The following is a 27,501-nucleotide window of genomic DNA, read 5'->3' as shown; positions in this document are numbered from 1 at the left end:
AGGCAGCTTTCTTGTCATTTCTTTAAGTAGTCTTCAGGAATAGTTCTCCTGGCTTTTTGAAGAACATTCAAAGCTCATTTAAATGCTGTATGTCAATAAGCTAGAGATCCAGACTGTGGGGAGGCCAATCCATGACTGTTAGCAGTCAAAACTGCATGGGAAATGATTTCTGACAATTCCTCAATATTGGACTTTCTGACGTTAAGTCACAGGGTGTCTTTGGATTCCTTGGGAGCTGTTCTGTTTTTGCTTTTTCCCGAACCCATGCACACACTTTTCAGTATGAATTGCTTCTTTAGGCTGTTAAAAGGTGCGAGCTGTGATTTGACAACAAAAACTAGCTTATCAGGATAGGCGACTTGGCAGTGAAAAAAAATAATAAAAAAAATGCACAAACCCAATAGAGGTAGGGGAGTCGGAGAGATAAAGTAGGACAGATCACACAAACACAATTTTGTACAATCAGTATTTTATATTTTTTTGCATTTTACAATTCATCAACATGCACTGCTTTACCCTAAAAACACACTCAACACCACACTACCAATAAAACAAATCACTTCTCAAAAATCAAATGAATAATGGCAAAATGATTTTTTATAGTATTTACATTTTTTTCCCGTTAAAGTCAGCTCTAAAACACATTTTAAGTTCATTGGTGAAATAAAAGGAAAGTTAATCATTAAAGTGCTCTAGAGCACCAAGCCTCAAACAAAATATAAACTTCAAGCTAAAATATACTGTAGTTTTATGATGCTAGCTCACACCCATTATTCCAGCAGAAACTTATTTTTTTACATTTTTTTTAAACATTTTTATTTTATTCAATAGCAAAAAGCAATTAAGAACTGCAATGCTTACCTAAGACTATTCCATCCATCAAATACATGGAAAAATAAAAATAAATTATACTACTTCTGGTTGTAAAATGGGACGTCAAGTGTCCCAAATGAATTTTTGCAGGCTGTAAATTAAACAAAAACTAAAACATTGTAGTTTAGCTGCAATGTCTGTCAGAGAGTAAAAACATTGTTATGGAGCAGCAGCTTTGGTGCGAGTCCTTCACTAATTTTAAGTGCCCCTATTATGGGTTTTTTTTTTTGGTTTGTCCTCTATCCTTTAGTCTGTAATAGTCCTCACTCCTGATGAACAACTTGAAATGCCTCTTTTACAGTCTAGGCTTTTTTCCATGACTTGTAACAATGTCCACCTTGTAGCTGTAGTCAGTCAACCATCCCCCCCCCCCAGTTTCCATTAATCTGACAGTATCTGAACATGTTAGCTTCATGTGTGAAAGAGCACCTTTTCACTTTTCAGTAAAATCTCAGACTAAAATCTTACAGGCGTAATGTGACCACACATGAGTAGCGGTCACTTTTAACGGACAGGCACGCACAGGTTATGACTGTGCACGGCGTTAGTGCATCTTTGTGAGTCACTGAGCTCACAGTCAATGCCCTAAACGGCAATAGCATGAACACAACAACATTTGATCTCAGCCACTCCCTTTCTAAATTGCAATAACAATAAACATTTCTCCATGATGAATTTTTGCTATCAGAGCCTGTGTGGGAGCGGTACGAGCTCTCTCAGCAGCACCATGCAGCACAAACACAGACTGATGCCAATGAAAGACAGAGCTGAACATTCACAAGTATGGTTACACTTTGCTAAACATCTTCCCAGAAAAACAACAGTTCTTTTTAGCAGGTTTAATGTGGCTCTTTTGTCATTGTTGTGGAAGAGTATGAAGGAAGCCAGAAGAAAATAATTCTAAGGGGACCTGAGTGTGAATGACTAACAGCCTGATGAAGCAAGCAATGTGTGCACTGTGATGTCACCTACAAGTGAGCAAACCCTGGATAATCCTCCTTTCTGAAACGTAGCCCGACCAAAATGTACAACAGTGGTTTACCTCATTTAACTAATAAGTGGAAGATCTCAGTTTCAATTCTGAGAGGAGACACAAATCTCTTTGCGGTCGCTTCAGGAACGGCACCCGGTGTAAAAATCTGTCAAATCAAACATGTGGAACGACCCGCTGTGGTGACACCTTGTGAATGAGTGAGTAACTTTATCACCTAATTTTGTATTCAACATGACCCAAAATAAACAACTGACACTGTGAGCTCGTCAGGAAAGTCCTAGAAAGTTGATTATCTTCATTAATCCAAGTGACTTTCTCCGTCCTGGATGAGGGATGAGACATTTTTCCCACAGAAAAAAATGCTACCTCCAGATGAACACATTCAACCTTCTGGGATTTCTTTAACTGGGTGATTGAGGAAAGTGTTTTCACTGGTCAAATCCAAGGGCTCTTTTCCATTAGACTTCTATAGGACCATATGTTTTTGCAGCCACAGGTATCGCCCCCTGGTGGCTATTTAAAACAAATAGTTTTAGCTCTTTTCCTCATAAAGACAACATTTATCTACTTTCATTGTATCCTTAATGACGACGTCTGATACCTCAGTACATATCAATAAAGACGTGGTTTGACGAACATTACAATAGTTTGCGGGTTTCTCCGAGGGTAGCTGAATAGGTAGAGACCAACCTCACTACCGTCTATTGCTCACCCAGTCATCTTGTTCTATAAGCAGGCATGAAATATGATAGGAACCACTCGGCTCCGACAAGAGCATCAAGGGTTACTTCTAGTAGGCTTTAAAGGGGTAAAGAGATAAAACACTTCCACACTGGCTTCACTCTTTAGAGCTAAAAAGTTGCATCATTCCCTTATACTGTCTATGGTTTAGTGTTAGCATGGTGTATGTTACGATCACGCTTGTTTCTTTAACTCTCCATGATCACATGTACTGCATTAATGGAGCCAAATTCCCAGAGACTGTGCTTTTCTGGACAGAAAGGAGCTAAAAGCAGAGCCTTACAGACAGACGGTGCTGCAATAATGGACAGAATGGGGTAAAACATGTAAACCTAATCTAGCAGACCCCCCAAAATAAAATGATAATATGGGCACTTTAAGACTCAACTTTGATTGTCATGATAAAAACAGAAGTTTACATCCTCAGAAAAGAAACAAACAAACCTGCAACTGTTTTCAATTTTAAACACATCTGAATCCCAAATAATCAATTAGGAAGACTTTTAAAAAAGCAGAATGCGGACTATTTTACTTAATGAGAAAACGCCCGACATCCTGCTGTATCAGATTAGTCACACTGTGTGCAGTGTCTGTTATCTTGGCAACTTAGAATCACAGTTTAACAGCCCTATATAGACCAGCGCGGCTTACATATTGTTGAAATCAAAGTATTTGTTGAATAGTTTGGCATCTGAAAAGGCAAAATGCAGGGAATGCATTTATTTTTGTAAACGTTATGAGCTGTCAGGTGAACACATTCAAGCTCGCTGCCTATGCTTGCTTTTAAATGAAATGCACTGATAAAAACAATCAAATTGGATCAACCACGCTCAGTCTCTCTTCACACCCAAGCAGTTTGCCTCTGAAATGAATGAGCGCTGCAGCCGCCCCACTTTGCTTCTTTTCAAACCCACGCTTACGGGAGGGGAGCTTCATTTATTTGGTGCACCACTTTCCTTCTTCCCGGCTCTGGCTTCTGTCTTCTTGCCCTGTGCAGATGTTGTCGCTGCTGCTTTCTGGGCTTTGTCTTTGGGTGTGGTCTGTGCAGCGGCGGAGGCTGAGGCAGACTCAGCTGAAGTGCTGGAGGATTTGGAGGCCTGCGCGGGCTTTGAGGTAGTGTTGGAAGGATGTCTCCGACGCCTCCCTTCATCCCCAGCCGAGGACGAGGTACGCCTCCTCCTGCTGCCATCGTCTCCTATCGGGGGCTGCAGAGAGTTATCACAAGAAAACAAAGCGTAACTACGTGTGGGACAATAGATCACTCACGAGAATTGTTCATTTTTGCTGAGACCAGATGATACAGTTCTATGACTGCAGGCGCAGACTGAGCAGCTCCGAGTCTGTTAGTGTTTCAGTATGAAATAATGATGTTAGAATAATTTTATATGAGGATATGCTAGCTTCTCTTTTCGTTAATAATTCATTTAGCCCAATAAAAGTTGCAGGTAAAGAGCACTCTAGTGTGGAGATAACATGATGAAGCATCCTTTCAAACTTGTAGCCAGCAGACACTCACCACCACCCTGAAGTCCTCCAAGTTCTTGAACTGCGAGAGGTGTTCCTGCAGCTTCGGATCAATAGGCTGGTTCTTTATCTTTGAATATTTCAAAAAGGCCCAGAACTTCTCTAGTCCATACAGCTGACCTGGAAAGGGAAATGCAAGGAAGAGCAGTTTCATTCAGTGTTGAATTCTAGGTAAAATTCAAATGCCTAAATGTAGGGGACATTTTTCTAGTCAACTTGTATCAAAAGAAGAAAAACAAAGGAGGGCCTAGCAAAAAAAAAGTTTGGGAACCACTGGATTAACTGGTTTTCCATTCCAATTTTGTACCTCCTAATGTGCATGGTCATTGTCATAGCAATGCGTCCGAGTGTCCTGTGACATAATTAAATGCAACGTAAGTGCTACAATAAAAGTGGACGTCGAGGCAAGGATGTATCTGTATATATACTCTGTGTCTGTGGCTTTTCATCAGAATCGAGGACCACGCTGGAAAAATGGCGGTTTTGAGTTTCATGAACGAGGCGCTCTCATGATGCCACTGACCAGCCAATTGGTTACATGCAGTCCTCCTGCTTGGATCGCTTGGCTGAGCAGGTACTAAAGAAGTACCAGGTACTAGGACCCTTAAAAAACTGTGGTGAACTGTGGTGAGGCGATCTGAGTAGTTACTAATGCAAAAGGGGCTTAAGAATTGGAGCCCTATTCTAACGCTATGTATAGCGTTTACTGCTACACTGTGAGTAGAGCAGTCACAGGAAATGGAGGGGGAGAAAAAACAGACTTAACAGTGAGATATCAGTTGGGTCTTTAACCTCCTTGCTATGTGGTTCCATCAGATATTTGTTGGGTAAAGACTGCATGTAGGTTTTAGATTTTCATTCTGTATCTGTCGGTATGCAGACATGCTTGCACGCTCAGTGTAGCTTTTTAAACAAGGGCTTCTCTCATTAAATGTGTTGGAAACATGCTGCAGGTAAACTCATTTGTAATCACATTAAAAATTAAAAACTCTCTAAAAGACTCTAAAAGTCTTTGAGTAAAACTGAAGTCAATCTTGAGTGCTTGCAAGAATCGGAATCCAAACTAGCCGATTTAAACAGCTCAGATCTACTTTGCTCTGAAAGCCAGCTCTTTTAATTTAGTCTGCTAATACCGGATACTTGCATTTTCATAAAATTAATATAACAAATACTATTAGTGGTTAGGTAAGAGGGAATACACGCCACATGTACTGTAGCAGAATGTTTTATAAAGATTGGTTGAGTCTAAACAAAAACAACCACAGTTTGTTTGCTTCACTGAGTCCGTGTTGAAATGGACTGAGAGAACTACATTAATGCCCTCTTCTCTTTACACACTTCCACATTAAACTGAGAGGGTCAAGTGAACCAAAGCTAAGTCACATGTTGGCCTTCTTTAGCATTTTTATATTTAATTATATGTAAATACTGAATATATTAATAGAATGTTTAGAATTTTGGTGTTTTTATGAAGCACTTATTAACCCGCTGGGGGTTTACAGCGGGAAGAACGGCAAAAACAGCGTTTTCTACGGACAGCGCTAGCAAACGCTCTCTACTTGCGAGTGAAAAAAGAAAAAGAAAAAACATCCCTTCCCTATTGGTGTTGAAGTTTATAATGTCAGCCAATCAAAAAAATGATATAGCAACATGTGGCACTTGGTTGTTTAGGGAGAAGGGGAGAAGAGTTAGTGTGTTGTGTAGTTATTGTTTTGTATTGTGTGTCAGTTATACTGCTGAATGTCACATTTGCTCCAAAAAAGCCACTAAAGGCAGATTCCAGTGTAAACGCTGTTCCCACATAGAAAACTGGACTGATGCACCTCCTGCTGACAGACCTGCAGGGTTTAGGCCTGTGGTGTTCTCCTCTGTCTTATACTTAACAAAAACTATTTTTTGGATTTGTGTGTCTTCTTATTTGATGCAGCACACCTGATTGTTCTGTAAATAGTTTTAAATGGTTATATAAAAAACGCCCGAGGCCTTGGCTGCATTTTTAGGTAAATAGAACCATATAACTTTGTTTGCAAAACTTGTGCATAATTTTTTAGAAATGTACAATTTCTATTTGCATTTCAAGTTAAGAAAATGATTCGTTAAACATGTTTGTGGGTTTTACAGTAAAAAATAACTTTTTTCTACTCGGATTTTGAATTTTTTGTCTGAATTTAGATCAATTGTGCTAATATAGTATGCCAAAATGAAAACATAACTTCCCACACTCGTACACTCGATCACTGAATATGGGATTTATTCAGAAGAATCTGCTACATTAGTGAAAGCAGCAGCTGACATTTGGGAGAGCCTGTTTACATTTCATGTTTATTACCTTTCTCAAAGTCTCTGAGGGTCTCTTCTTGAAAGTCTTTGAACAGATCTAATCTGAATCTCTTCTCCAAACCGTAGCTGTAGTATCTGAACAGACACTCCAATCCGTACCTGCAGGGACACAACAAACACTTCCTTTCACTCTGAGTTACAAGCAAACAAATATCACCAAGCTTCAAACCTTGCTTATAGACGTTAGTGTGTGCACATAATGATGCACTGTGAGAAAATGCAGCGCTGACAGCGAAGCAGTTGCATCTCCAACATTTCACAACAATGGATTCCATTCTCTTGTGATTTACTTACAGCTGTAATTGAAGCTGTCAGAGGAACCAGACAGACAAGTATACTGGTTTCTGGTTCAGACAGGGTGAGCTCCAGCAGGAAGAGACATTGAGGCTGCTACACTCTTACACTACAGGCACTTTCACTTCAACAGGCAGGGCTGAGCTACCCACGTCTTTAAACAAGAATTTAGGTTTGACTGAGAAGCCCTTTACAGTCACAACAGAAGCAGTGTTCACCTTTAACCTCATGCTATCGAACAATGACACTGCTTAAACCTGCAGGCGCTCAAATTCTTGAATAACATCAATAAGTCTTTCAATCTGTGGAAGTTGCTTGTTATTCCAGAGTCACTATCACCACTATGTGAGACACAAACACAAAAAACACTTCAGGGCGTTTTTTAGGGTGTGGTTGTAATTGTGGATAAGTGACACAAACAAAGCAGTCTGTGTTTGCTGTTTGCTTCATTAATGAATGACATTTACTTCTTATCCCTAGGGCACAGACACAGAGCTCAGGATTTAAATGTCCGCCTCACCTGTAGTTGTCTTTGGCATCTTCTACAGCATACTGTTTGAACTCCTCATACATCTTCCTGTTGAAGTTGTCCCTGAGGAAGAAGGACCAGAACCTGAACAGAGTGTTCATCTCCTGAGATTGGCCGATCCCCAACCGTTTTCGCTCTGAAGGGAAAAATTCAAGAACAGGAAACAGAGAAGGTGACCATTTCATCTTGTTTTCATCTTGCTTTCTCAAAGCTTTGAGTACGTGATGGTGTACTAGAGCTGAGGAGTACTTAGAAGCAGTATTTGTGGAGGTTTTTAGAGGTCTCTGTACCATTAAGGCACCGTCGGCGGTACTTGTGGTATCCCTGTTGAGTGAAGCCATTGTCCCTCAGCAGCTCATGGGATGGATGCCAAAATTTGGGCAATGACTGAGGGGTACAGCCGTAACTTCCTGATAGCGGGGCTCCTTCTGATGGAGAGGCATTGGAGCTGCTGTGGAAGGATGGAGGAAAAAAAAAGATGTTTGAGAGGCAACGGGGAAACATTTAGCTGCCAGTTTATTAGATAAACCTTACAAAAACAAATCTAGACTAACAAAACAAAAAGCAGGATTTTTGTCTCATTTCTGTTTGAAGTGATAATGAGCCAATGACAACAGAACCCCCAAAACAAAGTGTGGAATTAGGCTCGAACGTTCCCCACCAAAAGTTGATTTTTAAAAAAAACTTTGTGTAAATCACATTAGCACCAACTTCTTTTCATAAAAAGGATGGAGAATGACTGGCAGGGCGAAATGAGGAAGCGCTCCTTGTTGGTTCTACTTTTTGCTCGTCACCTGTGAGACACCATCAATGCAGCCATAAAAAAGAAAATGTCACGGACATGGCGGCTCATCCGGCTCATGAAACACTTCTCTGTTTAGTTCCCACAAAACAACAAACGTGACTTTGACCTGGAGACCCATCAGGTGGCGATTGTAAATGGTAAATTGACTGATTCTTATATAGCGCTTTTCTATTCTCCCGGAGTACTCAAAGCGCTCTATACAACATGCCACATTCACCTATTCACACCCACTCATACAAGCACTTCTAAACACAAGTGCAAACTAAACTACATTCATACTCCGATGAACGCATCGGAGGGCAACCTGGGGTTAGTATCTTGCCCAAGGATATTTGGCATGCAGACTGGGGAAGCCAAGGATCGAACCACCGACCTTCCGATCAGTAGCTGATCTGCTCTACCACCTGAGCCACAGCCACCCCACGTTTGACTCAACTCTGACCGTAGGAGGAGCAGCGATCCTTGTATTGGGATGCTAACTGGTCTGTCGGCCAAATGAGCAAAAAACCAAATTACACTCAAATGAAAAAGTCAGACCTGATGGACGCAGAGCGCGGTCGGTGTTCGCGAGAGTCCATCACCCAGCCTATGTGAGCCTCCTGGGGAGGGTTCGAACTGTGGCTGGTCTTCTTCTTCCTGGGCGTCTGGAACAAACACCAGGACAGGACACTGGTTAAATGAGGCACAGGGCGGCTGTGTTGCCTGACATTTTTAGTTTACTTTGTATGTTTCATGAATGATATATTCATTCAGTATTTCCATATTTGATCTTTTAAACCAATGTGATACCACAAATAGAAAACCGGCAGCCACTGTTTGTATTTGTAGGAGTGGCCACACTCTTACTGTTATGCACATGTGAAAAAAAGAGTGAGGACAAACAAACAAACAAACAAACATACAAAGGAAAGGAAAAGTTTCACCAGCAGGCCTGCTGACAGACATCAATCCATCTATTTGCTACTCCTTGTATGTAAGGACACCGAGAGCTTACCTGTCCATCGATGGTGCCGGTCTCCTTCATCACGGGGTAGAAACGTGGTGTCTTGCTGGGGTCCTGGCGTCCGGGGGTGCGAGGGGTTCTGGGGGTCCGGGGTTGGTGAGCTCTGGGCGACTGTGGGACCGTTGTGGGCACAGAACGAGCCAACTCTGCTCCACTGTCTGCTGAGAAGCCCATCATTGCCCCAAAAAGTTATTAATTTATATTTACTGTCAGGTAGTTATCTGAATATCTACCATCTTTATGTCTACAATGCACAAAAAAAAGCCCATAATACAAACAAAATCACATCCTACACTAGCACCGCAGTGTGAGAGGGGTGTGGTTTAAACTGCAGAAGGTAGCACACAGGATGCTCGCTCATATGAAACCTGCTTCACCACAACTCTACAAACCCCACCTGGCATGGGAAGAGATGGGACTTCCTGGTTTGGGTCAACGGGCGCTTTGGGGGTGAGAGTGTCGAACTCATCTTTACTGATGACGTTCAGCTTCTTGAAGTTCTCCACTTCCTGCTGGGGAGCAGAAATGTGACAAAAGGGGGAAAAAAGGAAAAAAAGAAGAGTTAGATGACCACTGATCATCACCATTTGCACTCCTTTAACACGGCCTTGAGATCATCATCTTTTATCCAAGCAGAAAAACAACAATAAATGCTGCACTTTGAACCGAACACAGATAAAACAAATGATCCTGTTGATAAGGTAACAAAAAGCATAAGAGATGAGCTGGAGGCTGATATTTTTTAAGCTCTTAAACAAAGTAATATAATTACTGATCCAACACGAAGCAATTCACTGCAGCCCTGAAAACAATCTTCTTATTTAGTTGATTTCCTAGTGACAAATCTCAATTTTAAGTCAAATTAATCAATAAAAGGATTTCTGCACTTCCCCTCAGATACTACATTTGGCCGTTACAGGCTGTTTAAACTGATAACACTTCACTATGGTGGTAAAAAACACTCACACGCCAGCAGCTGCAGCCATGCAGGGCTGTGTGACACACGGCACATGTGTTGCAGACTTTGTACTTTACACGTCAGCACCAGACAGAGGGGGAAGAAAAATATGCAGGTGGCCTTGGTGCATGTGTGCTCAGGCAAAACATTTCCCACATGCTTTATTTATTGACCAACCCTTGAGCCCATGAATGAGCTGACCCCGTTGGAAACGTCTCTTGAATAAAGATTCTTATAGTTGATTCTGCTTTTGTGGTTGGCTTCATTTGTCATTTTGGTCACCGTTATACCAGCAAGCTTTCACTTCTGCTCTGATTTTACAGCCCCAGTTTGTTGACAGATGCAGGATTAAATGATTCTTGCTGAGATATATCTGACAAAAACAGATGTGTTTTTGTCTTTGTGAGTTGTGGACGGCTCTGACGCTGCCAGTGATGAGGTGGCAGTGTGTGAGAGTTCTTGATGTTTAACCTGCTGCTCTAACTGTTTGGTATTAAAGGTCAACTAATGACTCCTACTTTCTCCTTTCAGTTCCCCTTTGTAGACCTTCTGACCCAACACTTCTCCACAGCCCGTGCATCAACTCCTGATCGTGCTCCTTCTGTCCTGTTACTAATACTACAGAGACTTTTCTCCACTAATAGACATGTTGACATCAGTTTTTCTTGTAAGTGATTACAGAAAAGTCAATGATAATTTAATGCTCATTTAATTCAAATTTTACATACGCATGCACGCAAATCATAGACCCACTTTCTAACATGCATCTCAAATTTATTTGGAACAGCTGACCTGATAAAATAAGCCTTTCAAACCCCCCTTACCCCCCTTATGATTTAAGTCTGCTTCTGTTTTTTCTTCCACTACGAGAACACCCTTCATATGCTGGTAAAAAACAAGCAGACATTTCTGTTCTGTTCTGAATCCATAAAAGTCTCTTTTCACCTACTGATCCACTTCCATGTAACTGAAGGTTACATCATCTATGCTGATGAATGGGACCAAAGTGTTTTAAACTGATGATGTGATTTATGGTGACCTGCTACTGACGTTTGGCCATCAACATTATACGATGCTGTAGTGTTGTAAAACCTGAATATACACTGGTGCTGTGCTATAGTTCTGTTCTAATGTAAGGCTTGCATAATGCTGTGTGACCTATAGTCAGAGTTTGTACATGCACTGTATCCACAGAAGAGGCAGCTTTCAAAAGGAGGTCGCTGAGCTCTGGAAGCAACTGTAGTTTGGAGGTTTGTATATTGGACAGTAAATGGTGCATTTATTTTTGTCCCTCCTCTGCACGGTGTGAGGTTTAACAGCTCTGTCACAATGTCTTCATGTCAAAGTGGCATGAGTGCCAGTAGTGCTTACGCTTTAAAGGAAACCTACAGTTGAAAGCAACCAAGGGCTACCCCAATGCTCCGGAGCATCATTCAATCATATACCGTCTATATATCCACTCTAGTATGTGCAATTGTGTTTCCTGCTGTATAAGAAAGAAATGTAAGACAATGCAACTTCACAATGATCATCACTGAAGAGGTGGTGCAGACAGTAATGGTTATGAGATATGAGCCCTAATGCAACCATAGCAGAGTGCTTTGTGTGGTTTTAAGGACCCTGGTCAAATGGTTACAATACAAACATACACAGACTCATTTTTCAGCCCAGCATTAGATTTCTGATCCATCATGTGGCAGTCTGCTGTGTCATCTAGTTAATTTGTTAGTGATTTCCATATCAGTGGTCTGATCACAATACAATTTAAAACACAATATGGTACATGTACATTGTGCTAAATGTCAGGTGTAGCTGTAACACTGTTATAACTGCTAGAATTAGAACACAATGCATAAAACGCAAAAGTTAAAGCAGGACTTGTGAGCTGTGGAAACACAAGAAAACTCTCCTGGATAAATTCTTCAAAATCAAATCTGGCGGAAACGGAGGATTCGCTGATAATACAAACGTTTATGGTGACTTTCTAAGTCAGCACTTTGGACCAATAAAAACACTTATTTCTTCTTTGACAACTCCTCACCTATTTAAAAAATATAAAGGCTGGAAGTTAACAGAAGGATGCTGACACAGTTGTTTGTGCCTTTCGGGGTATTTTTGCTCCAACTACCTAACAGTTTATAGCAAAGAAGTCTGGGCTCCAGGTTTGCTGAGTCTATCGCTTCTACCCACTGGCTGTGCATACGTAGTATAGCCTGATCTGTATTAACTTCTCAAAGACCCTCCTATTCCACAGAGCAGGGTGGGCGCACTTAGATAGCCTTCAATAATGCATAAATATGTCGAATTCCAAGCCATCAAACATTGTGACAGTGATGGTGACTGAATAACTGGATGGGATGGTGATGGCTTGATGCACACCAGGTTTTCTTACCCTTTAAAATTTGTAAATATTACAATTAAAGTTCTTATTTAATTAATTCTCAGTTTTGGTAACAACCTCATTACAAAGTCCAATTAGACCTTTTGGACTCGAGTGTTAAGTCTAAATAATTTCAGACTATAAAGTTTAAATGTGATCACCATATAAAGCCCACTACACCAGAGAAATTCAGAAGAATTCATCCATGCAACACCAAAACAGGCTTAGCACAAATCCTGGAATGATAATGAGACAGCTAACTTAGCATGATCCAGAGTATTTCCTAATAACTGCAAAGCAGTTTCAACGTCTACAATCAAGTTAGAGTCAATGTTTCCATGGATGTTACGTTAGAACTGACATATGCAAACACATACGAAACTTGAGCAATATTCTGTGAATAGCAGCGAGATGCAAAGGCTGGTTTGTTCAGGCATGATTTGCTACGCTGTGTGCTGTACGTGCACGTCTGTACTGGGTGTTTCTTTTCTAGTGTCAGTGCAGTTTTGTTTTTTTTTAACCGCTCTCTGGCAGACCTGCTCCAACACGCTACATGATGACTGTAAGACTTTTTTATTAGCCGTCAGTTCCAAGCAGAAAATGCTGCGTACTGATCTAAAAATGCAGGTCGTCTGTATGTCCAGCAGGTAAAAATAATGTTCCCTATATTTGATCCATACATCATCTTCTAGAAGATAATGACTTTATTTTGATTTTTTTTTAAAAGGGAGTTTGAGTATTTGGTGTGGTATTTCAGTCATCTATAAACTTTTAAAATAGATAAAATATACAGCGCTCACTGATGCTATACGAGTGTATTACAGTCTAGCCTTTAAGACTTTAAAATCCACCATTAACGTAACGCGTACAGTATGATTTTCACGTTCATCTTACCTTGATGCACTCGATTGGCTCCTCCCCCTTCCACAGGTCCTGTTCGTAGTAGTACAGCCCGTCGTTGATGGCTTTGGCCAGGTCGGTGGTAATTTTAGCTCGGGACTCATGGTTACCTGTCCGATCCCCACCGGGATGCTTACGGATGTAGGGTGGAGTCTGGGTGACGATGAGGATCTTGTTCACATCCTGGTCATCCAGCTCATAGTCCGAGTCGTCCTCATCTAAACAGTCTGTGAACTTGTTCTTCCTGGCCGCCATCTGCTCCATTTCCTCATCGAACATGAAGTCCAGCTCCTCCTGGTCGGGCTCTGCCTGTGGAGGAGGCTGCTGGCTGGGAGGAGGCGTTTTAGTATCCCCCTAGACAACACAGTGAATACACAGCCATTAACAAAGGAACAGACAAGACCTGCTGGAAACGAGGTGTAAACACATAATAAATGTGATTAAGCCATCCAATTATATTAGGCAAACAAACAGTCCAGAGTTATACTGATCCATCATTAATACAATGTTTCTTACACGCATTTCTATTATTAATGTTATATTAAATAACAGAAATACATCTGTGAATAATCCAATTCAGTTCATCAGCATCACCCACTGCACACTCCAAAAACAACCACAAGGTTCATCGCCACCGTCTCTCTAAAGCATAAAATCAGAATTATAACTTTGTGAAGGACTTAGCTGTAACACGGTATAACTAATCCCCTATCGAGTTCATTTGTGAAGTAAAGAAACAGACATGCAATATTTAAGTAAAAAAGAAGCACATGGAAGAAATGGCAGAGGACAAGCTTGGATGAGTGAGTGCTGGAGGAAATACTCAACTGCAGAGGAAAGGCAGTGAGGCTGGAGCGATGTGGAGAGAGAAGAGCCGGCAATGCACACTTCATCACTGACATACTGCCAGGAAAAAGATGGAGGAGATGGGCGAAAGGTGTTGACAGTAAACACAGAGGAAAGGAGAAGACAAGCATTATGACGTAGTAACAAATGAGAGACAATGGAAGGGATGAAAGATGGAAAATATGTTTGAAAACTTTTGATTTAATGAAACCTGATGAAGGAGTGAAGCATGCGTGTGCCCTTCTAGTTCTGATTGTTATGGCCATAATTTCTACCAGTTACCATAATAACATACTCAAAATTAAAGCAACCCCAGGCATGAGGGGAGTGGCCCGTTTCACCTTTGTGCATTCACTACCTTTGCTTTTGCAGAGGGCTGCCTATGACGTTTCTCAACCTGGATCCAGGCGTCAGGGTCGGGCTTGGGGGCGAGGGCATCTTTGGAGTCATCTGTGGCCGGTAGAGATTCCTGGCTGGAGGAGCCAGGGTCAGGGGAGTCCTGAGGCTGCACGGGATCAGGAGGAGTCGCTGCCTTCACAGGTGATGAAGCTGAAAACCCCGACACGTAACACAGACACTCAGTCAACCTTGTACAGAGTAAAAAAACAAAAAGCTCAAAGCAACATAAAACTGTGCGTTTAATCTCAATACCAACAACTCAACAATAACTGATATTAGAGAAACTGAACTGTTTTTGATGACTAATGGCAGCTTTGTCAGCTTGTTTACAAAGTGTCCATCAAATCCAGTTTTTATGACTTCCAGACAGCGTCATCTTAATTATTAAATTTTAAAAAGAAATCATAAATATGGATGTTTAATTTAGCATGGAAAAATAAAAATAATTAGACTGAATTAATCATTCAAGCATGCAGATGATGCTTTTTTACAGCGTCAACAAATCTCATGATTTCAAAGCCAGTCTGTCTACTGTCTCTCTATCCACTGTGATTTTGTGCTTCTGCAGCCATTGCTCCCAAATATGTAGGCTCATTTAGTAAAATGTTCCAGCAATGTCATGTTTGTGGTGCCTTCCAGCTGCGTTTAATCCACATTTGCTGCTCAACTGAATATTTGGGGCAGTAGGTTGGTGAAAACCGAGTCAAAATAAACTGTGTGTTCATAGTTCACCCAGTGTCAAAGGGGCCGCTTAGCGGTGCTCTTTAAATAGAACTTAATTTTTGTATAGCAAAGGGACACGACAGGCCAAAGTGCTAACATTCAATATATATGGGGTTTTGGATACACACTATGCATCTACATCATGAGATTTGCTGAGAGGATATCATTAGGATACTGACTGGAGTTTGTGGCATTGAGGGTCTGTCGAGGAACAAACTCAGGACAGTTAATGAGCTGGGAGAAGTCGGTGCGAGGGGAACCAACGGTGGTAGGGGTGGGAATCGGCCAACGCTCAGGGTCTGTTTTACAGCGGATCCTTTCATCAACCAGCTCCACCTCTGTGCTGCTCTTCAGAGCCTTCAAAATGCGAGATAGATACCAGAGCCCAGCATTAAAGTCAAGGCATGTAGTTAAGAATATAAGAACTTTTAGTTTAGCATTGATAAAAAAATAAATAATTACACACACACTTATTTTTAAAACATTTCATTTGTCATGAAAAGTAGCACTCCATGACTTCTCATAGTCCTTCACTGCTACCATCTCTACAAATGTCAAACTTGGCACGATTAGAAGTTAAAAACTAACCGACAAAACAAACACTGATGTGACAAGAAACAAGCTTTACAGCCTGAGCACACGCAGCAGTTACACTGATGATGTGATGCTACCTCAATGATGAGGCTGACGTCAGTGGTGAGGGCCTGCACTCTGTGGAAGCTGGCGATGAGGGAGATGGGGAGGAAACCCTGCGCGTCCATTTTTCTCCTCAGGAAGAAGTCTCGCTCCAGATTGTGGAGGCTAAAGTAGTACTCACTGAAAAGGAAGGACAACATAATACATTTAATCACCAGCACAAACAAAACAAAGTTGTTTAACAGTACGTAAAGGAGCAGATTGCCCATTTTGAAGTATTATAGTGAAGCTGGCAAATTTGTGCCTGTGTCCCTGAGGCTCCATTGATTTCAGGAATCAGCAACTATTCCCAAATAATTTACAATACTCTGTGTTACAGAAACATTTCAGTCTAGTATTGAGGTAGAAACCTGTAAGTCACCAATACAAAGAAGTATAAAAAATATATATATATATAGAAATCATAATTTCTTTTATAATCCTTACCAAAAAAAAGACATAGTCTGACTTTAGCACCATATCTAGACTGGAAGAGCTCCCTGCTGACTGCCTGTCACACTATTTGAAATCACCATGGCACACTTTAGTGCCCAGCCTGCGGGCGGCAAGCAGCCAGAGTAACGTCGGCTGAGTGAGCAGCCTGAATAACGCTGAGTGAGATGAGAAAGGAGAAGACAAGAGTGGCCTCTCTATCCTCCCTCACCCCTTCTTCCTCCCCTTCTCACCCTCTAACAGTTTTTTCCCCAGTCACTCCTGGGTATAATTCATCTCCTGTCCCCTTCAAATCACTCAGACTATATTTAGCATTTCACCTCACCCTCCAGTCTGAACAGCAATGAGGCCCAAAAGTGTCAGGCAGACAAGCAGTGAACACTGCCCCCTGCAGGCCACCCTGAACCCAGATCACTGCCTATCATACATGTACTGAGACATCCTCACCCCTCTTCTATAGACGTTTCTATCTCATCTCTTTCAGACGTTATTTTTGATCACACTGGTATGAAAAATGCACTACGGAAATAAAGACAGACCTTAATGAATTTATGGTCTTAAACTGAGTGACTTTTAAAAGGATACTCGAGGAAATAAGAGAACAACAAAAATCCGAAAACACTTCACTTACTATGTTACACAAGGGAAGGAAGAACAGGAAATTTAGCTTTAATGGTGCCTAAATGTCATTACTGACTATGAAAATGTGATTATTCATATAAAGAGAGACAAACTGAAAAGGAAAATGTATCTGTATGGAATATTTTCTTCAATCATCTGGATGCGTTTCACTGGAACAGCAGCAGACAGAAGTTTAGCATCATCTCAGCAGCAGATCATCACTTTCGTCCCATCGTCCACAGTTCATTCTCGTTAAACCTCCTGTCATATTGTTTTCTTCCGTTTAGGTGTTTGCACTGGTTTTCTTTTTGGCTTTTCCGTTTCGTTCAGCACATTCCTTTCAGTTCTGCCACAAACACTGCCTCGCATTTCTGTCCATTTTTTTTGTTGTTGTGCATTTTTCTGCGTTTTCCGTCCTGATGCTTTGGATTTCACTATGATCTATCCATGCGTGTTCCTCATGTAACCTACCCATTTTGTTTGTAGCTGTTCCATATTTTAGAGGCAGCAAACATCTTTTGCCACACTCCATGTTGCATTCCCATCTTGAAGCAATACTATTAGTTCAACTAACATGTCTCAGGTTGGGGTGCTAAAATTGGCGAATGGATTGCGCTGCATATTTGGACCTGCTCTGGTATTTGTTTGAGAAATGCAAACTACAAAATGACCTGATTTTTACAACCTTCTACTTAATCCGGAAAAAAACATGTCATTGCTTAAAATAACCAATTTTTTTTTTTTAAATTTGAAGTATGCTTCATGAAGCTGGAACATCGAGCTATTAATAGTAAAAAGTAATAAGATCCTCCATAAGATAGGACAATATTTTTTCCAGGTATTAAATTCTTACATTTGCCGTTTGATGTATTCCTTAAGAAGCTTTTCATCCACCGTGTACATCTGGAATTTGTTGCCATCATTGTAGTAGTAAACCATGTTGGTGCCAAACTCTGCAGGGGCCTGAGCAGAACCATCAGATGACTGAGAGTCTCCAAAGTTGAGCGGGTATTCATATCGCCCTAAAAACAAAAGAACAGATGGAACAAATAATGGCATATGAAGGAGAGAGAACACTTCAAAAAGCTGGATTTTCTTGTCTTTCACAGAAATTGCATTGCTGATGATTCTGCTTCCAATTTATGTGGCAATGAATGAAAAACACTAGTCTGCACCTCGCCCACGACCTCTTCCGCGTCCACGTCCCTTCCCTCTTCCTCGTATTCCTCCACGAACACTCCCACCGTCGCTCCGAATGCTTGCAGCATCGTCGCCATAGTCCCGCGGCTCTCTTCGCCAACCTATGAACAGGAAAACATACACTCATGATCAAAGCCTACAACTTCTTCCATGTACCGCTGAAGGGCATTATTAAACTTTTAGATTTAAAACTACTAAGAAGTTGAGCTGAACAAGAAACTCAAAGTAAATAAACTGCTTTTTTATTTAAATAGCACTCGTCTTTAAATTTAAAGGATTGTAATCAATAATATTTTGTAACTGTCTAAAGCTTCAATATAAAAACAAGTTGTAAATAAACCCTAATAACAGCCAGATCATCTAAACTAGAAGGACTACTGTCAGCACAGATGATAAAAACATAAAAATGTCCACCAACATCCAGTTAGCTCAACAGCTTTATGACAAGCAGCAGCAGCCTGTTCTCGTTGCAGAGATCTGAAACCTTTTAATATTTGTTTTTATTTGCAGGAAAAATTACAAACATTTGGTTTTGTTGGCAATTTGTATGAGAATAAATGTCAAAGAAGCTTTAAATCATCCATCTGATGCAAGATATTCGCCAAATTTAAAAAAAAAAAAAAGTCATGCTTTCATTGAGCCATGCAGTAGGAAAAAAGCCATGTGGACACTAAAGACAGATGGCAGCTTGCTGAGCAAATGTTAAAAAGATACCAGAGAAATAAAAAGCAAAGCCAGCCCAGCGAAGTGAGGAAGAAAGAAAAAGACTGAAGACGTGAACAGTAAACAGTGAGCTCGAGGCCACTTACTCCTGGTGCTATCATGCGCCCTGTTATTATGGAGCGTTTGATTAGGCGACGTGAGGTCAGACGAGTCATCGATGGGCTCTGTGTCTGAGCGTGCTGGGCCCCTGCCGGGCGTCTTGGCATCATCATCCCGGGACACTTCCTCCAGCGGCAGAGAAACCCACTTACGTTTGTTACCTAACGATGATTGCACACCGAAAACAAAGCTTGTAGAGTTTTGGTCCAAAAGGGGGGGAATAAAAAAGATCAAATCCAGAAATAAAGCTGCATGGTGACTAAAACTGCAGCGTAAACCTTTCATCATAGCAATGAATGACTACTTAATCATATTCCAGGTTTGTTTAGCAAATAAAGGACTTAAAAGTTTTTATTCTCATGTATAGCTTCTAGAGTTTTTGTACCAATGCTCTGTATTCAGGTTTTGTAGCCACATAACTGCAAACCATGTGACATTAACGTGTTTGCCATTTTGGATGTGTGACGCTGTAGCTTCAGTGAATAATGCCTCAGTCACACAGGCCTAGAGACTAGTCGGTGTCCAGTTGTGACGTTGTGGCTGTAATGTCAATTCTCCAAGTACGTGTGGTTGCAAAACCCCCCCCAAAAAACCAGGCAGGCATAGCCCATCCACACAGACTGCCTGATAATGACATTTAGGTTACTGGGACTCAAGGAAACTGTAGCGGACGCGCAGACGCACAAAGTATGATCCCCACTTGCCAATTACTTTCTAACTGTGGAACACAAAAGTGCAACACAAACCGGGAACAGAGAGCGTTTGCCTTCAGAGTTTAAGTTGCGCCTCAGTGCTTCAACCAACAGGGTTCAAAAGGCACAGCTTCTACGAGGTTTTCTGTTTCTGATTTGCGTTGCACTTTTTCAAATTTTACTACTGATGGGTTGGCGAGTTTTTACAGACCAGCATGCAAACTATGGACTACTGATCAAAGTAATCAGAGTTAGGTTTTGGGTGTTATTAGGGTGTTAACCGATTTCACCTAGTGACTGCCAGGAAACTCCAAGGACCACTCACCATTGGATCGGAGAATCCACATTATTTCCTTGTGACCGGTGGTTATCAATCATCCAATATGATGAACAACTCTTGCAGATTATGTGCATGCAAGAAAAGGTTAGGATTTTAGAGAAATTTCAACTATAGCTGTTCATGGAGTAGGTATTTGGTCTCTAGGCCTGTGTGACTGGTGTTTTAGCAAATCGATTTCACAACAATGGCAACTGCCATCAATCTCCAGCAAGCTCTTGTCAACTGGATGGGGGAAAACTGTTTCCCTTGCAACTGGTGGTTGCCACACAGTCACTGGTTTGTCTCTAGGTCTGAGATTTTGTTGCTTCATTTAGCAGCTTTTTGCATCTCTATAGAACATTTGTGTCAATTACTTCTACATAGTCTTGTAAAGTTCTTATTAACAATGTGATTCAGGCATTTTGTTTAATGCCTTCAAATTTTAAATTATTAAAGTTTGGCAGCTGATTTAAACGCTATATTAGGTCAAAACATAGTTTAAAAATGTCTTTTCTTTTATTTAGAAACAAAACTTTTCGCTTCTAGTTTAGACATCGGGGAGTTAATGAAGGTGCTTATCTCTGAATGGCTTCCACAAAGATTGGTGCCTGTGATGTTTACAATGTAGGAGTGGATCATTGGAAGAGAAACACGTAAGATAATCACAGCAGAGCATGCACCAGTCTTCACCAGCCAGCAATCACAGAGTTAATACAGTTACAGACATGCTAAAAAATACAAATCATCACAGTCGAGTGAAAAATATGCATCTCCAAATTTGGAACTCAAGAAACATCTGTATGAAAAAAAAACCACATTCTGGAGATGAATAACTTCACAAGACGGTGATGAAATGTGTGTGAATCAGAATCAATCAGGATTGTAGCCGCTGTCATTAGCCTTATCCAAACCATTTAAGAGAGAGAGAAAGAGAGAGAGACAAAGCTTCATCTCATCAACGACTTGCTCTCCCATACCTCCTCTCTTCCTCAGGTTGGCACTCTTGGCGTCCTGTCCTGCTTTTGACTCTTCATCTTTGGTCAGCTCTCCCATCGGCTCCACCTGAGCCTCCTGGTTCTCTTTGCTCTCACCTCCATCATGGCTGCTCTCAGATTTTCTCTCCGGTCGCTCTCTTTTCTTCTCCTTATCTCTGCGCAAAGACGGAGGCTTCTTTCCATTGTTGTTGAGGACATTTTGTTGTTGCTAAAATTTTAAAGGGGGGAAAATACCAGCTGTTAGTCACACCTTTATAGAACAATTTCAATTTTGTGGGCTTTTACTAATATGTTTCCTGCTCTGTGGACTTGAATTCTTTGCACAAGTAAGAAAATATACAATACATTCTTTTAGATGCAGATCAAGTTTAATCTTGGGGCTTAAAAAAACTACACTGGCAGAAACAAGCACCTCATTTCCAACACTGTGACAATGACAACATTTTTAATAACTTAAATATTCTTCGTGATGAAAAACACATCAGGTGCTTCTCCAGTTAATCAAACTTTACATTTGAAGATTTTTAAATGTTTCCTGATATTTTTAACTTTTCTGAATTCATCAGATCTTGAACTATACTGAAGATTAAGTGCTGGAGAATCAGCAGAGATTGAGGAAAAGGAAAAATCTAGAGCCCCTTTAGTTAGTTATATTTTCACCGCTGTCGCCTGTACCTTACAAAACCTGAAGTAGTTGTTAGAAGAACCTGAGGTGAGTTTAAAAATTTTCACAGTCAACTGAAGACCTGTTTCAGCTTTATCGGGTTCTGAATAATCCCCCCCATCACACATCTGACCATGTGAGATCAAAACCAGAATACCTTTTTACATTTTATAAGACAGCCCCTTTTTAAAAACCTGCACCAACCCTCTGCAAAGCTACACCCTGAACACTTCAGAATGCTTCTAGCGCTCCACCTAGTGAGCAGAAATTTGAAAAATAAATCCATCTTTGACGCGGCTAGTAGAAGCACCTGAAAACAAGCTCTCATTGCTTGTAAAAGAAGTTGCATTCACACATATCATACCTCTTTGGCCAGTTCTCCAGGCGTAGGCCAGTTAGTGATGTCACTGAAGTCACTTGACTGTGAAAGAGGAAGAAAGACTGTCAGGTTTCAAAGGATGATATAATGATCAGGAATCTTTTCATTTGCTTTTTGGGTGAGCAGGTAGCACTGAAGTGCCCAGCATAGAGAAAAAGGAGGTCAGTGCTCTGTGTGTGCGGGGGAAACTGCAAACAACCGTGATAAACACAGTGAGTCAATTTCCACTGCTGAAAATTCCATAAATTTGGGGAAACTGATTTGGGATCAAGGTTAGGCAGACAAAGGGTACACACTCCAGAAGTGATGAGTATGGTGGGCAGAAAAAATAAACACAAACTCAAATGCTGATTTCTCTAACCATATCCATTCTACGGTATGAAGCGCACCAAACAGAAAGTCAACTAACTTTATCCTAAAGGGATTCAGGCTTTTAAGCAACCCCTGCTCTAATGCATGAGTACTGACCGAAAAAGCTTCTGTTCCAGTTCATCCCAAATTATTGTTTTTCAGACACGATACGACAAAAGGAGTAGCAGTCATTAGAGGTAACAGATCATAAGCACAGCAAAAACAAAACACAGAACTCTATTCATATGTAAAGAGTGGTGAACACAGAAACCGAGCGTGCGAGAAATACTATTTAAAGTTATGAAACTACTTGTTACATTTTTCTAAACACATATGAAGGGACCAGGCTTGGTGATTCGATGTATTTAACATCAGTTTTCTTATTATATGCATGACTACCAGACAACATTCAGTAACTGTGTAGTAATGATAATATGGGGTCCTGTAGAACTGTGACTATGACCCTGATGAGGAAAGGTCTGCAGGTTGCATTATAATTCCCTAGGTTACATAAAAGCCCACAACATGTGGCAAAAGCATGACTAGATAAGATAGTATGTCACACTTTAAGCACATAAACTGGGTATTAAAAACACAGTGTATCAATCCTCAGTGGAATTAAAGATCCACTGAGCGGATGCACTACTAAACGCTTCCCCTGCTTAACAATCATAATATGTATTTTTTTTGGTCAATAAACATGACCATTTTATATATGATATTATCTTCATATAATCCAAATCCCTTCTAAATGTGAACTTCAAGTAACTGCAGTGGAAAAACTGGTTGGAAAAGCAAACAAAAACCACAGGTCAGCAGCTTAAACCGGCTAACAGTCAGGCTATCAGCAGATGGTTATTTCCCATTCTAAATGTCAGTACCTACGAAAATCCACAGGCAACGCAATGTGAACATGTGATCATTTTATAGTGGTTTATTTGCCAGGAAGAAAAGACTACAAGCAAAAACATCACTCTTTATATTAGCCGAGACATTCAACAACACTTTGTGGTTACTTTGCTGTGGAAATAATTAGTAAGATGTGAGCAACTATGGACATTAAAGAAAAGGATAGAAATGTAAAAAAAAGGATTACCTTGCTGATTTTTTTCGTTCTGGGCTTGGTGGCGCGGACGACTTTCGGAGCATTTTGCTGATCTGCGGATACACAATCAATAACCGAGAGTGAGGTCATTATGTTTGAGAGACAGGACAGGACTAGATCCAAAGGGGTTCAGTCCTTTTCAACTCTCTGAATTTAAGAAGAGCTTTGAGGAAGTTTCCGATTGAGAAAGGTTGCTCAACACTGCAGTTAAAAAGTCAAGTTAACTACTCTTGCATGCGCTGCTCTGCTGTGTTTGAACACCATCGGATATTTCTGTCAGTACAGAAAGAATAAATGTGCTCCCCCCAACGGACTAAGTGACACGACTTGTTGAGGGTGTTTTGTGCACAGGCAGCACCAGCGGTATGTGGCTGCGTCTCTGCAGGCTGCTGTGTCCTGGGAGTGGCCCACTGCAGCCTGACAGCTCCTATCAGCTCGACAGTGGATGGTCAGATTGATAAGAGAAACAGGGACGAGGCTTCCATATGAATGGGTGTATGCCTGAATGAGCCTTCAGACATCCACCCACGAGACTGGTTGTACAGTGACGCTGTAAAATGATGCCTGTGGTCTTGCAAGAGTCGTGCGCTTAAAATATAGCTCCCTCCTGGTTGCTCTGCGCTCTGACACACATTCACAACTCAAATTTAGCTGAACGGTCTGAACTCAAGAAAGCTGTATTTCAGAGTCGACTGTCACGAGTGCGATAAAATAAATGCAATCACTCAGTGACCAATCAGCAGCCTCATGAGTCAATCAAATGAACTGTTGATACTGAAATGATCAACTGATTGTATGTTATAGATAGAAAGGTAATGCATTCAGTTGTGATATCTGATTAACAGGAGCAGAGCTAGAAAACAGATTACAGACGGACTTGTGTTTAATTTTACTCCTCATTGCCGGCCATGAACCCTACATCCTACATATCCCACAACGCCTTGATGGCTTCTTTCAACTAAACTTTTCCTACCTTCTAAACCTCCAAATATCTTAAGCTTTACTACCCCCACCCACACCCATTTTTAACACAAGCTTTCAACATCAAAGTTGATGTCTTCAGGTTAATTTATTACTAACACTAAGAGGAATCAGTTAAACCTTATGTGTACCATCAGTGGCCTGCTACTTCAATATTGTTATTCGTCAACTAAATGCCTTTTAGCTGTAGCTTTAAATGCACAAAAAGATCACTGTCTTATAAAGCTTAGACTCTTCTGTGCATTTTTAGGGTGTTATTTGATTCTGTATTTTGCCTGAGTATGGGTTTTCTTTCTTCTCATTGTTTTTGTGTGCCCTTATGTGTACTTGTTATGGTTGCCACATTACATGAGTAAATTAAATAATAAATACGAAACAGATTTTAAGAAATGATCAGCAATCAGGCAAAAGCATTCATGACACAAAAACTGACCCATTTGTGTCACTTTGAAATGAATAGGAATGAAGGAATGTTTAGATTTTTTTAATCAATTGACAAATTAAATGTAGCTCCATTTGCAAACCTCACTTTTTTTATCTATTATTTTTTAATATCAAAAATACTTGAAGCTTATCAATGATTTCCAGACTTGGCTCAAGTGACTTATTAAGTCAATTTCTTTTTTACTAAAACAATACCAGTGATACTGGTATCACTCATAATTGTTCGATTCTTTCAAAAATAAATACAATCATTAGATTACAACCCTGTCCCGTTTTATCTTATCACCTGTTCAGCCACTTTATTCTGATACTTTTACTAGTGACAGTGAGGAGCTGGCTGGCCGGTGGGAGGAACTGCAGACAGCCAGGCCATTGGACATGCAAAACGTGCTGTAGAGCAGCAGGAACAGTTAGCCAGGCTGTCTTGGCGCTTACTTACTTATTTGTTTGTTTTTACAGTGTCAAGCATGTATGCGCGACATTAAGAATGATTACGTCCCACATTCAGGTTTTCGTGTGCTTTCACTTCACAGACACCAGCTCTGACCCTCGATCAAGAGGGAGAAAGCAGCACGAGAGTTAGCTGGTGGTGGCTAAAAGAAGTAGCAGTTGTCAGCAATCAACACGTGGTGCTACGGAGCAATCCGAGCACAGAGGGGGATGGGGCAGTATGTTCCCATCAACATCTCTCGACCGCTCTGACATTTAAGTTATGCACTCTATTCAACTCTAAATGAGCCTAAATGAGATATGTCAGGGATGTGCAGCAAAGATTAATGTTGATTTCTCTGCAGTGAAGCTGCTAAAATGCTGCAAAGCAAAAAACGTGTTTAATAGCTGCGGCTGCAGAGGGAGCTGTGTGGCCAGCTGTTACCATATTGCAATGTTGAATCTGTCTTAATACATGATTTTTTTCAAATCCGTCTCACCTTTGTCTTGAGAGCTAGAGTTGGTGCTGCTGACCGGCACTCTGCCCGTGGTCCTTTTAGTCCACGGGTTGACTTTCGGCGGAGGCGCTTCAACAACTTTCTTCTTCACCGTCTCAACAGCCGAGTCAGCGTTACTACTTTGGTCGTTTTCTTTGCTTTCCTTTTCTATATCCGCTGGGCTCTTGGGAGCCCCGGAGTCGTGGCTGTCCGCTAGTTGTTTTTCTAAGACTTTCTGCCCCTGATCTTGTCCTTTGTCCAAGTGAGCACCCTGGGACGTGTTTTGGTTCTTCTCTACCACTCCGCTCGGGCTGGCCGCTGTCAAACCCGAGTCAACCTGAGCACACTCAACCTCTGTGGACATCCTGCTAGTTTCCTAACAGCGCACAGTGTTAAATCCAGTGTGAATTGTTAGTCCTTGCTCTCTTATCCCCAAGAAAAGTCGTGAAAAGCTCAAGGGGTGACCACATCCACAAGTTGAAGTAAACAACTTCTGGGCTGGACCTCGCTAGCTAGCTAGCCAAGTAGCTCTTGGAGCTAAGTCCTAGCTAGCTAGCGACCATGCAGAAGTCAGCGAGCCCGAACTAAACGTTGTTGTTTTTCACTCTAATTGACTGTTTCGTATGAACAAATAATTACCTCTGAGTTTGTAGTTTGTCACCATGTAAACCACTCACACTCTATTCTGTCTCCAACGAGTTTCTGTAACTTTTTCTTTAAAACAAAACTACTACAGCGACCTCCTCTCTGGTTCCAACTCCACGCTACCAGCCAGGAGCTCGTGGAGCTACGCTGTAAACAGTGACTCTGGTGCCCCCAGCGGCTACGTACTGGTAATACAGCAAATATTTTATCATTAATTTATGTCACTTTAAAAACGATATAATATGGAATAAATGTGAAATGTTGTTGGTTTGATCTATTAAATCAAACCATCAAGGGCAACTGTGTCACAAAATAGCAGTGATGGATTTAGTTGGGGGTTTTTTTCAGTGAAAACAATCTACACTTGACACCCTTGTTCAAATATTTATCAAAAAGAACATGAAGGTAAAATGAAAGTAGGTATTATATCTTTAGAAAAACTGTAGAATTTCTTTCTTTCTCTCACCGGCATTCCCGTACTTTACTGTTCTGACATAAACTGTATAGCAGGTTTTGTTCAATCTCTTTATTTTGAGTGATTTGGTGTCTTTATTTTTTGCCAATCATTTTACAACAACTCATAAATTTTTAATTATTGGATCGTTTCTGTAGCTCGGTGGGCATTAAACTTCCTGTCCATGTTCCAACTTGTATGAAATGTGCTTCATAAATAAAGTTTGGGTGATTGTTTTCTATTGATCAGGTGACTGTGGAGGCCATTTGATTACAGTAAACTCATTGTCATGATCAAGAAACCCCTTTGAAATCATCTGGGCTTTGTGATATGGCATATTAACATGCTGGAAGCAGGCATCAGAAGATGAGACACTGTGGTCATAAAGGGATGGAAATGCTCAGCAGCAAAACTTGGGCTGTGGCACTTAAGCAATGTCCAGTTGGTATTAAGGAGCTCAAAAATG

General features: G+C 40.9%; 1 protein-coding gene across 5 annotated transcripts; it reads right to left on the bottom strand.

The window, feature by feature from the left end:
• Positions 1–623: 623 nt before the first annotated feature.
• On the bottom strand, positions 624–26,724 carry larp1b (La ribonucleoprotein 1B). 5 transcript variants are annotated; one of them, XM_005728636.1, is made up of 20 exons: positions 25,940–26,724; positions 23,577–23,638; positions 22,115–22,171; positions 21,069–21,294; positions 19,068–19,241; positions 18,234–18,359; positions 17,912–18,080; positions 15,981–16,125; positions 15,489–15,666; positions 14,546–14,736; positions 14,170–14,244; positions 13,336–13,695; positions 9,501–9,615; positions 9,095–9,264; positions 8,638–8,744; positions 7,586–7,746; positions 7,287–7,431; positions 6,462–6,571; positions 4,125–4,252; positions 624–3,813 (listed from the first exon to the last, which is right to left on the bottom strand). In XM_005728636.1, the coding sequence occupies exons 1-20, from the start codon at positions 26,298–26,300 to the stop codon at positions 3,541–3,543; spliced, it is 3,333 nt and encodes a 1,110-aa protein (XP_005728693.1). In that variant the 5' UTR covers positions 26,301–26,724; the 3' UTR covers positions 624–3,540. The 5 variants fall into 5 exon arrangements, with proteins under 5 accessions (XP_005728693.1, XP_005728694.1, XP_005728695.1 ...); XM_005728637.1 differs by having other exon boundaries at positions 9,095–9,261; XM_005728638.1 differs by having other exon boundaries at positions 9,501–9,612.
• Between the last annotated feature and the right edge of the window lie 777 nt (positions 26,725–27,501).

The sequence above is a fragment of the Pundamilia nyererei genome, unplaced genomic scaffold, assembly GCF_000239375.1.
Source record: "Pundamilia nyererei isolate P.nyererei 1_Seehausen unplaced genomic scaffold, PunNye1.0 scaffold00029, whole genome shotgun sequence".
Taxonomy (NCBI): domain Eukaryota; kingdom Metazoa; phylum Chordata; class Actinopteri; order Cichliformes; family Cichlidae; genus Pundamilia; species Pundamilia nyererei.
Note: the sequence above shows the minus strand (reverse complement) of the source record. Positions and strands in the feature narration are given on the sequence as shown.

Bases quoted from the DNA above. Each gene is read 5' to 3' on its own strand.
- larp1b (XM_005728636.1), bottom strand. From the start codon at position 26,300: ATGTCCACAGAGGTTGAGTGTGCTCAGGTTGACTCGGGTTTGACAGCG. The intron at 14,737-15,488 runs GTCAGTATCCTA...CGGGGTTTTCAG, and splicing joins CCTCAATGCCACAAACTCCA to CTTCATCACCTGTGAAGGCA. The intron at 6,572-7,286 runs GTGAGGCGGACA...GTGTCCCTGCAG, and splicing joins GATGCCAAAGACAACTACAG to GTACGGATTGGAGTGTCTGT.